Source organism: Schistocerca gregaria, chromosome 3 (genome assembly GCF_023897955.1).
Source record: "Schistocerca gregaria isolate iqSchGreg1 chromosome 3, iqSchGreg1.2, whole genome shotgun sequence".
In the NCBI taxonomy this organism is placed as follows: domain Eukaryota; kingdom Metazoa; phylum Arthropoda; class Insecta; order Orthoptera; family Acrididae; genus Schistocerca; species Schistocerca gregaria.
The window spans coordinates 414,642,895-414,655,310 of record NC_064922.1 but is presented as its reverse complement, the minus strand read 5'-3'; the positions used below and the strand labels follow the sequence as shown (position 1 = coordinate 414,655,310).

The following is a 12,416-nucleotide window of genomic DNA, read 5'->3' as shown; positions in this document are numbered from 1 at the left end:
GCAGTACAATTTCGTTTTAGGAAGGGCAAATCCACAGTCCATGCCATTGACTCCCTGATTACAAAAGTGCTTAATGCTTATGAAGGAAAAAATTTTGCTCATGCTACTTCTTGTGATCTTAGAAAAGCCTTCGATTGTGTGGAACATATTTCATTCCTCAACAAACTAGTTTATTATGGAATCACAAACAGTGAAGTTGATAACATCTTTGAATCTTTCCTCAGCAACCGTAAACAAATTGTTTGTATTGGTAAACAGAGATCACAACTAGCTGAAGTTAAGTGCATTGTGCCACAAGGCTAAGTATTAGGACCTCTGCTATTTATCCTAATGACAAATGATCTACCATCTTACATAAATACTCACTCCATCCTCTATGCAGATGATACCACTTTTTTCAGTATCAGCTCAGACATGGATATGCTCCAAACTGTGGCAAATGACACAATATCACAAGCATCAGTCTGGTTTCAAGCTAATGGGTTCCTGCTTAATGAGAGTAAAACTCAAAAGATTGTATTTAGTTTAAGAAGTCTGCCAATAGCAGATTTCATGGATAGTGTTAAGTTCTTAGGTATTGTTATAGACAGTAAATTGACTTGGGAGCCACACATTAAATACATTAGTGCAAGGCTGTCTAGAGTAGTGTATTTGTTAAGGAATTTAAAAAACCATGTACCTGTGACCTATGTAAGATCAGCCTACTTTGCTTTTTTTTTCAAAGCATTATATCTTATGGGGTTTTAATATGGGGCAATAACTCACACCTTCAGGGCATTTTGGTACTTCAGAAGAAAGTAATTTGAATTATCACAAATAGAGATGAACTGGGGCACTGCAAACCACTGTTTATCAACTTAAAAATGTTAACTGTTATAAACTTTATATTTACATTGCCCTACTGCAAATAAAGAGCAACTTATCAGAATACCAGCATAGAAGAGATGTACACTCTCATGGAACCAGAAATAGTAGCCATCTTGACATACCTTACTACAGATTATCAAAGTCACTGAACAGCTACGAAGTGGTGGGTAGGAATATGTTTAACAAACTGCCACTAGAATAGGTTGTTGTTGTTGTTGTTGTGGTCTTCAGACTGGTTTGATGCAGCTCTCCATGCTACTCTATTCTGTGCAAGCTTCTTCATCTCCCAGTACCTACTGCAGCCTACATCCTTCTGAATTTGTTTAGTGTATTCATCTCTTGGTCTCCCTCTATGATTTTTACCCTCCAATACTAAATTGGTGATCCCTCGATGTCTCAGAACATTTCCTACCAACTGATCCCTTCTTCTAGTCAAGCTCCTCTTCTCCCCAATTCTATTCAATACCTCCTCATTAGTTATGTGATCTACCCATCTAATCTTCAGCATTCTTCTGTAGCACCACATTTCGAAAGCTTCTATTCTCTTCTTGTCTATGCTATTTATCGTCCATGGTTCACTTACATACATGGCTACACTCCATACAATTACTTCGATGTTAGCAAATTTCTCTTCTTCAGAAACACTATCCTTGTCACTGCCAGTCTACATTTTATATCCTCTCTACTTCGACCATCAGCATTTATTTTGCTCCCCAAATAGCAAAACTCCTTTACTATTTTAAGTATCTCATTTCCTAATCTACTTCCCTCAGCATCACCCGACTTAATTCGACTACATTCCATTATCCTTGTTTTGATTTTGTTGATGTTCATCTTATATCCTCCTTTCAAGACACTGTCCATTCCGTTCAACTGCTCTTGCAAGTCCTTTGCTGTCTCTGACAAAATTACAATGTCATCGGCAAACCACAAAGTTTTTATTTCTTCTGCATGAATTTTAATACCTACTCCGAACTTTTCTTTTGTTTCTGTTATTGCTTGCTCAATATACAGATTGGATAACATTGGGGATAGGCCAAACCCTGTCTCACTCCTTTTCCAACCACTGCTTCCCTTTCATACCCCTCGACTATTATAACTGCCATCTGCTTTCTGTACAAATTGTAAATAGCCTTTCGCTCTCTGTATTTTACCCCTGCCACCTTCAGAATTTGAAAGAGAATATTCCAATCAACATTGCCAAAAGCTTTCTCTAAGTCTACAAATGCTAGAAATGTAGGTTTGCCTTTCTTTAATCTTTCTTCTAAGATAAGTCATAGGGTCAGTATTGCCTCACGTGTTCCAACACTTGTACGGAATCCAAACTGATCTTCCCCGAGGTCGGCTTCTATCAGTTTTTCCATTTGTCTGTAAAGAATTCACGTAAGTATTTTGCAGCTGTGACTTATTAAACTGATAGTTCGGTAATTTTCACATCTGTCAACACCTGCTTTCTTTGGGATTGGAATTACTATATTCTTCTTGAAGCTGAGGGTATTTCACCTGTCTCATATATCTTGCTCACCAGATGGTAGAGTTTTGTCAGGACTGGCTCGCCCAAGGCTGTCAGTAGTTCTAATGGAATGTTGTCTACTCCGGGGGCCTTGTTTCGACTCAGGTCTTCCAGTGCTCTGTCAAACTCTTCACACAATATCATATCTCCCATTTCATCTTCATCTACATCCTCCTCCATTTCCATAATATTGTCCTCAAGTACATCGCCCTTGTATCGATACTCTTTATACTCCTTCCACCTTTCTGCTTTCCCTTCTTTGTTTAGAACTGGTAATGTCCTACAATTTAAAATCTGGTTCCAAAATCTCTCTCTTACTATCATATAATCTACCTGATACCTTTTAGTATCTCCAGGGTTCTTCCATGTATACAACCTTCTTTCATGATTCTTAAACCAAGTGTTAGCTATGATTAAGGTATGCTCTGCGCAAAATTCTACCAGGCAGCTTCCTCTTTAATTTCTTAGTCTCAATCCATATTCACCTACTATGTTTCCTTCTCTCCCTTTTCCTACTCTTGAATTCCAGTCACTCATGATTATTAAATCCTATCCATTTCCCTTTTTAAATTTTCTAACCTACCTGCCGATTAAGGGATCTGACATTCCACGCTCCGATCTGTAGAACGCCAGTTTTCTTTCTCCTGATAACAACGTCCTCGTGAATAGTCCCCACCCGGAGATCTGAAAGGGGGACTATTTTACTTTTGGAATATTTTACCCAAGAAGGTTGAAGCTTCATTTGGTCTATTTAAAGACAAATTATTCAGTTGATTAGCTGCAAATCCTTGCTACTCACTTCAGGAATTTTATGACTGTAAAATGTCATCGAAGTACCAGTTTGGAGAGTACAGCATAATTTCTTTAACTGAGTGATTTATGATGCAATGTTTTCATATTATTTGATTTTAAATATTGTATTTTATGGAAAACCAATAGTGACATATTGATCTTCATGTATATATGCTGTATAACTTGTATATATGTAGCTTGACTTTGTCAATTGCTGTAATAGCTAAATGAAATTAAAATTTCATTCAATTCAATTCAGACTTCACCTGCTACATGGAATTAGTAGGTCCTTCCCAGAACCTCTCAGCTGAGTCCATCTCCCTCCTCACCCCAACAACAACCATCACATCCACCTTCTACATACTCGCCAAAATCCACAAACCCAGCAATCTTGGACGTCACATTGCAGCTGCCTGTTGTGCTCCCACTGAAAGAATTTCTACTCTTGTTGACCAATACCTCAAACCAACTGCCCTTTACATAGCCTCCTACTCCAAAGATAGTAACCACTTCCTTCACTGACTTTCCACTGTCCCCACCCGTTTACCTCGTGGATCCCTACTTGTTCCTGTTGATGCCACCACCTTTTACACCAACACCATCATGCCCAGGGCCTTGCCATCATTGAACTCATCCACACCCAACATCCTTCAGACTCCCAACCAACCACCTCATTCCGTTATATCGTGACCAACAACTATTTTTCTTTTGAAATGAAGGTTTACAAACAAATCTCCAACACAGCCTTTGGCACCTGTATAGCATCCTCCTATGCTTAACTGTTTATGGGACATGTAGACAATTTCCTACACTGGTTCAGGCACTGATGGTATCTTCACGATCTGGGCTCAGGGCCAAGACACCTTATCCACATGTCTGAAAGAACAGATTCACGTCAATGGACAATGAATCCACAATCTTCAGTGCAGATGCACATCAATGTTTGACTTCTGGTGGGAATCTAAAATTAACGACCATGAAGGACATGGTAGGGACTGCTGACAGGCGGCACTAGGTGGGAGTATGGGTTGACCAGGAAGCACGCCAAAATTGTCTGTGCATTTGTGATAAACGCTGCATTCGGGTGGCGCAGTGGTTAATGCAACTGCGTAGTAAACAGGAGATCCCAGGCTCGAGTCACGGTATGGAACACATTTTCACTCATCGCCACCGATTCTGCATAAAGTATCTTCAATTTACAGAATATGTATCATAGTTGCGGATTTTGCACATTCATATAAATGAATCTTCAGTGAGTATGCACCTCATTGTTCAACTGCTGATACATGGTGCTAAATTGCGAGTGTGGGTTAACCAGGGAGCATGCCAAGACATACTGTGCATTTGTGCAAAACTTTTGTGTCTTGGTGGTGCAGTGGTTAATGTAACACCTTGTTAGAGCATGCCAAGTTCGAGCCCCAGTCCAGCAAACTTGTCACCGCTAATTCCACATAAAGTCTCAATGCAGTTAATGTCATTAGTTGCTTTCATCCCCCCTATCTTCAGTTTACAGAGTACCTTCCTGGACGTTGACCTCCACATTGCAGATGATGACTCCATCCACACCTCTGTCTATATTAAACCCAATGAACACCAACAGTACCTGCATTTCCACAGCTGCCATCACTTCCACACCAAAAAACCCCTCCTATACGGCCCAGCCACCCATGGACAATATATCTGCAGTGATGAGAACTCCCTTGCCCAGTATGCTGAAAGCCTCAAAAAGGCCTTCACAGACATGCAGCACCCCCCCCCCCCCCTCGCAACATATAATCCATCCTGTGCCATATCCTCAACCCCTTCCACCCTCTCCCCCCACCCAATACTCCCACCACCCCAAGAGTCAGCTAAGCTACAAAGTACCACCCCACTTATCACCCATTGTTGCCCTGGAGTAGAACAACTGAACCATGTCCTTTATCAAGGCTTCGATTATCTCTCACACTGCCCTGAAATAAGGGACATCATACCCAAGACCCGTCCCACCCATCCTAGAGTGTGGTTCCACCATCCATCTAACCTACACAATACCATAATCCATTCCTGTGGCCAACAAAGATGCAAGACCTGCCTGATCCGTCCACCCAGCACCTCCTTCTCCAGTCCTGTCACAGGGTTATCATATACCATCAGAGGCTGGACCTCCCATGAAAGCAGCCATGGCATATACCAACACTGTGCAACCTGTTATGTTGGTATGATTGCCAACCAGCTGCCCACTAGAATGAATGACTACTGCCAATCTGTTTTGAAGAATAAAGTTCACCACCTGGAGGCACAACATGCAGCTGAGATAACATGCTCAATTTCAATGGCTGCTTCACAAACTGAGTCATCCTGCAGAGGGGAGTTATCCTTAAACCACATCCTCCCTCCTGTAATCAGGTAACCCACTGTCCCCACAACCTTCTCCCAATGGTCTCCCCTTCCTCCATCCTGTCACTCCCTACCAGTTCACATCCCCAAGTTGCCTGTAGCATGTGCCACTTCCCATTGGCCGCTACAGTCATGCCAGCCCCTATACCTGCCATCACTCCATCCTGCTTTCCTAGCCACCAAACTGGCTGCTTCCATGTGAGCCGCTAGCCACTCAACCCCGTTCCTCTTCCTGCCTACCACCTCCCTCTCCCTCTACCCACTCCACCCAACACTACCTCCACCACGACTAGTCCACCTGCCACAAAATATCATTGGAACCGTCAGTCCAGTTGGCACCATGTGAGGGCATATTTTGGTGAGTGTTCTCCTTTAATTCTAAAATATTTACATAATAAGGTTTAAAATGATTTTCACAGTAATAAACACAATTAATTTTCTATGTAACTCAGACAAATGTATTTTCCATAAACTCACAAAAACAAACTATAATCAGAAACAAAACCAGTTTGAATAGTTATCCTTACTGTGCAATTGAGGACTCTTTCAGCAGCGGTGCCTGTTAAACGACAATTTTCCAGTGATCCAGTGTGATCCGTAAGTCTCATTCTTATATCAAATATAGTGTCTGGAGCAGCAATTTCAGCTCCTGATCCCACAGGACACTCCAGATTTATACAGATCCCATCAATTGGCAGCTGGCATCTTGAACTACATTAAATTTCATAATTAATATAGTCACTTTTGTGATGAAGTGCCACAAATTATAATATTATTTGGCATTTGAATGTGCTGAAGTGTTTGGCACACTTGACAGAAAGAATTTCATATGTCCAAAAAATGATCATACTTGTCTGACATAAAACATATGGCCAGTACCAGGAAAAATAACAATGAAGAAGAATTTCCTTTGGTTTGCAAAACTTTAATGCTATTTAAAACATTTTATATGCAGTAAGGCAAACTGCACTGATGGGTGACAATAAATAGTGCATAGATGATATTATTATTGTTATTACTGTTTTCATTTAAGGCATGGGTGTCTTGACTGGTACTGTTGCCATAATTAGTGATTGTTATTCAAAAAAGTTTTAATAGCACCAATATAAAACAAGTTAAATGCTGAACGCAGTGTTTATTCTTGGTTCGGTTTATATGAGCAACACATATGCATCTGGAATAAAAGTTTGTCATATGAGACTAATATTGTTACTCTGGTTTCCTTTGTATGTTAAAAGGCAGTGATTATGATAGATTCCTGTTAACTTGGCTTACGGCATTTGATAATCCTCCCCGTTTTTGCTAGCCAGGATTGTTTCCTCATTTAATTGTAATAATGGAATAAAAATGAAGAAAAAACAGAAAGGAAGAAACTTCATCTCCTGTGCTCAGCATATTTTAATGCCAATGCAAAATTGTATAACATCTCCAGCTGTTCATAAAACTAATTACTTTGTGTTGCAGTGGTGTGGGTTATTGTTAAGCTTTCCTATTCATAAAAAAAAGCACTCACCTTTTATGAAATCTTCAAAAACCATGGCCTGGCCTGAAGCGACATATAATGTTCCTCAACTGAGAAGAGCTGTAGAAAATTAGCTGCACTGTATGTGGCAACAGGTTGCATAATAAGTGAAATTTGCTAGGTCTAGCTATAACTTCTAAAGGAAGAAAAGTCTATGCAGAAAAATTTTGTTCTATATCATCACTTGTTTATGCCTGCATTTGCTACCAAGTCCCTTCCCAACACACAGTTTCAGAAATGAAGGGAATGAAATTGAACTTAGTTTTCACTATCATTTCAGGCAATTATAGCATAATTTCTCTCTGTTACTCAGTTTTACATTTCCAGTCAGAGCTGATAGCACTTTTCATCAGTTAATGAATAGTTTCTAAATATAGAATTTAACAGTTTTTGAATGCTTGCTCAGATACTGTGGAAATCATCACATGATCTATGCAGATAGGACTTATTCTTGCAACAAGTTCTTCCTCTCATGACCACCCTATCCTCAGGATCGGCTAATTGACTGTCCCCCTCCCCTCAACTTAACAGTTCCTTCTTCCTCTGACCTACCACTCTCTCCCGATACACTTCCCTGTCATCTTCATCATGCACTGCAGCTCACTGGTTCTGGTACCCATGTATCACAGGACTCGACTGTACAATTGCTGTCCTCCCCACATTCCTACCGATTGTTGTTTGCATGCACACGTAAGTACTTGTGTGTGTGTGTGTGTGTGTGTGTGTGTGTGTGTGTGTGAGTGATGATGTTTTACATTAGTTGCTCTCTCCCAGTACTGTAACAGTGAATGAGGTGCTGCTCTGCTTAATAATCATATTTGTAATATACACATATCAAAGAAAATTTTGTATCACCTCGGTTCCAAGAGTTCTGGAACCTGTACAGAAAATTGGAATAGAGATCAACATTATTTCTGCCCTTTTTATTGCTCATGAAAACCACACATTGCATGTTGTACCGCCATACGGTGAGACCTTCAGAGGTGGTGGCCCAGATTGTCCCACTCCTCATTGGCAATTCGGTGTAGATCCTTCAGAGTGATTGGTGGGTCACGTCATCCATAAACAGCCCTTTTCAATCTATCCCAGAACATGCTGGCCACTCTAATTGAGCAATGTTGTTATCCTGAAGGAAGTCATCCACAAGATGTGCACGATGGGGGCATGAATTGTCGTTCATGAAGACGAATGCCTCGCCAGTATGCTGCAATATCTGTCAGAGGGTGGCATTCACGTATCATACAGCTGTTATTGTGCCTTCCATGACCACCAGTGGCACACGTTGGCCCCACATAATGCCGTCCCAAATGAGGATTCTGTACATCACTAAATAAAACAGTTTCCAGTATAAATCAGGACCCCTAACCATAATAATCAATCAGTCACTTGAAGAAGAATGCTTCTGTAAAGTATGTAATAGTAAAGCTGCCAGAAACTACTAACCAGCCAGTTTTCATGCACTCTTGGAACACAGATATAAACTTTCATAGCAAAATCTAATATCATTTATATTAAATTAGGTTGCCTTCCATAAAGCCAAAACTTCTTGTTGAGAAAGTTTCCTTATCTCCTGACAAGTCTCAAAAGATAACAGGAATGTTTTGTGACCTTGTGAAGGGTTTTGATTGTGTAAACCTGTGCTCCATAAACTAGAAAGATGCACAATTAATGGTAGTGTTTTGAAATAATTCGAATTGTATTTATAGAGAAAGAAAACAGCAGTTGTAACATCAGGTTTAGAACACTGATTCTCTGACTGGAACATTATTTCACAGGTAATCCCACAAATTCTGCTTTAGGCCCAGTACTATTCTTATTTGATGTAAATGAGTTAACTCTTATTGTAACATCCTACTCGGTTTTATTTACAGACAAGATATCTCTGTAAACTGAAACCACAGAAAAAATTTCCAAAAGAGTCTTTGATACTCTAAATAGCTTAGAACATTTGTGTGATGAACATTTGTGCGATCTCTGTGGACTGAAATAAAACATGTCAAAAACCCAAGTAATACCATCAAAACTAAATAAATAGCTTCTAAACTGCTAAAAAAATCAGGACCTTAGGGAAGCAGATTTTGTAAAATTCACAGGGATATTTATAGCAGAAAAGGTGTCAGGGTCATTTCACATATGCTACTTGGCAACTACGTTAAACAATCCTGCTTTTGCAGTAATACCACCATCCTATGAATGTGACATGGACTCTAGAAAAATTGTTTATCACAGCTTCTTTGACTCTATTGTAAGATATGGAATAATCTTTTCGGGGAATGCAAATGCCACAAAAAAGATAATTACAGAAAACTATAATTCAAAATGTGTGTAGTATAAAGCCTAGGGATCATATTGTCCACTATTTAGGGATCTAAATACTTTATCTATTTCATGTATCTATATTTATGAAGTATTTATATTTATAACAACAATTCATAGTTATTTCAAGTAATTCATTTTCAACATATGTGTTATACTAAAAAACAGAAAATTTTACTTTATCATATCATAGAGTAAAGAAAATTTATAATAAATTAAATTGAAAACTATCACAATGTGGAATTGGGTTTTCTGGGGAAAAGAAAAACAACTAAGTGACATCCTTGTGCAAAAATGTTATTGTTCAGTCATGGAATTTTTAAATGGTGATATGGCTATCTTTGTTGAGCAATCTTATAAACTTGTAATGGTGGTTGTAAATTAAATTTAATGTAGTGTTTCTTGACACTTTGTATGTATCTCATTTACTTTACTTACATTGATTGACAAGTCTCCTGTACAATAAGTCACTAATTTGTGCATGCATGTATGTACACATTATCCACTATGATACACACTACACAATATGTAGCACCCAAGTAAAGAGACAAATAGATCACAGCTGATACAAAAAAAAAAAAAAAAAAAAAAAAAAAAAAAAAAAAAAAAAAAAAAACTCAGCACATGCAGACAGTGCATTATACTATAACATAAATACTTCAATATTTTATATTCTGCCATGTTGAACTTCGTTTGTTTGTCCTTCAAACATTTTGTATTATATTGAACATGTAAAGTAGATAACAAAAATAATGCATATCAGTATGTTGGAAAAGGATTAACATGCTACCAATGCTTCAGCACAAATCTTACCATCTCGTGGAAGTAATGCGTGAGGTGCCATCCAGATCAAGATGAGTCACAAGACAATAAATTAAAGCAGTGAACTGTTTATCTTCTGTATTGGCTGCTTCTGCATAGTTAACTGAAGTACGATCGAAGACTTGCTGCACTGTCATTACTTGCCTGATGCTGCCAGCTAGAGCAAAAATGTATTGTGCTTGCTATAATTTTTGAGGCTAGTGCATTACAGTCACAATAAATGACTAATTTATTTCAAGTAGTAGTATAGTTCTGATAAGTATGAGGCCTAATTATGTGTTTATGCTATGAATTACTTATGTCTCAATGAAGCCTTGTATACTAATTGTAACATTAATTTATTATCTACACCACATCAAACATTGTAAAGATAAGTAGACTGTAAGGTAAATTCAGTGACCATTACACCAGAGGAAAAAATGTACTATACGAGAAGCTCTTTTAAAATGTTTAAGGTCTTTATTACAAATATGATGCACATAAAAAATAACAAAAAAGTATGTATTAAGTGGCACACTTGTTATGTATTTGTGTCAGAGATGCACATCAGTGATTACAAATGAATTCAGAAGTGTCAAATGGAAGAGATTGGTTCTGGCTACATGCAGACAAAAATGAATAGAAAGCAATCTAGTTAAGTTCTGTGGATGGTGTGATGTGAAAAGTAAATTATAGTTAGGATAATTGGCATCTTGAGAACATATGAGAAGTGGGAGGGGGAATGGAATGATACAGTACAGCAACACACATTTGGTTGGTATGAAAAGTATGGAAGAAGTAGAAAAGGAAAAAATAATTCTTGTTTTCAACTCCAGTTTTAAAGTCATATGAATAGGAGAGTAATTAGAAATAGAATATTGCCTCAAACATCTCTGACAGGTTAATGCTATGTATCAGGCTATATTTTCTGCATGTGTCTCTGCCATGTCTCTTTGTTTTAGAGGGAGCAGGGAAGGGGAATTTTCATCTCAAACCTGTATGTGGCCCTTAGTCACCCTGAATGGTAATGAATGGTAAGCACCCCATAGAATTTGACAGATATGGCTGGCTATAGGTCTGGAACATCCAGGGTTCATGAGCTGTTTACTTTTCAATTCTGCCATCCTACAATATTGTAAATCCTGGGCAATTCAGCACAGTTGGCAGGATATAGTGTCTTGGAGAGCAGAGATCTTGGTTTAACACCATGGATGGTATATGTCTCTATAAAAAGAAATCAATGTAAACTGCTTGACCATGAGATCGATATCTGTTCACATGAAAAAGCTGTTAAATAGATTACTGGTAACTCTGCACTGCCTTCCATACTTAAGTTACATTAAACTTTTCCAGATAACCGGGACTTTGTCTAAATTAGCCTCTTGTTCCCTACCAACTTCAGAAATGAAATAAAATATTGAAATTCTACTAGCACATAAATTCTTAGCAGATTAGACATGTCACTGGTAGGTATCAACACCTCATTCATCAAGAGAGCACAGGATTCCCACTCCCAAAAACTGCTCTGTTAAAATGAAGATACAGCTCTGGCAGAACAGACGCATCTTCATAAAAAGAGAAAAGAGGACCACTAATGACATTTGAGAGGTGTGTGTGTGCACTATAGTGGTGTTACTGCCACTGCTTATACTATGTAGTTTATTGCCATTACTGCCACATAAAAGACACCAGGATTCATTGTAATTCCCTGGTTTTCATTCCTAATAGACCACACTTCAATACTGTAGCTGTGGTACCTCACTTACCTTCCAATGTATATGGTTTGGCCAGTCTGTCCTCGTCCAATGGTGAATGGTGCTGAGTTAACAAACCACTGGGCTCAAGACAGATGTGTATACTGGCCACACAGCTGTTCCCTTATGCCTTAACGGCCAATGTATGGTATTATCCATTGTAATACTGCATCTGAGCTAGCATGAGATGCCTAGTTTTTTGCACCAATGGCTAATTTTGCTGCACAGTCAAGACAAATGCAAAGATTGTGTGTGCTGGCTTTTTGTGCTACAGAATTAATTGAATGTTGATTCCCCTATGAAAATACCAGGCAAGCCATGAAAAAAAAAACCCAAAATCCATCAATATGTTTGCCAGGAGGCCTCTTCTGAGATTTAAATGAGTTGTTGAACACAACAGGTACAACTTGCTGAAACTTGTATCTCATATTAGCATGAATGTTACTCACTGGCTGGACTGAGGCCATCCTTT

At 38.7% G+C, this 12,416-nt stretch overlaps 1 protein-coding gene across 3 annotated transcripts in view; it reads right to left on the bottom strand.

Annotated features, from left to right (window-relative positions):
* LOC126353865 (meiosis-specific with OB domain-containing protein) overlaps positions 1-12,416 on the bottom strand; it is a 284,756-nt gene that overhangs the window by 24,747 nt on the left and 247,593 nt on the right. For all 3 annotated transcript variants that reach the window (XM_050003033.1, XM_050003036.1, XM_050003035.1), the window contains 2 exons: positions 10,203-10,368; positions 6,079-6,262 (listed from right to left, as the gene is read on the bottom strand). In XM_050003033.1, coding sequence (XP_049858990.1) covers positions 6,079-6,262; positions 10,203-10,368 — 350 coding nt within the window. The remainder of the gene's footprint in view (positions 1-6,078; positions 6,263-10,202; positions 10,369-12,416) is intronic.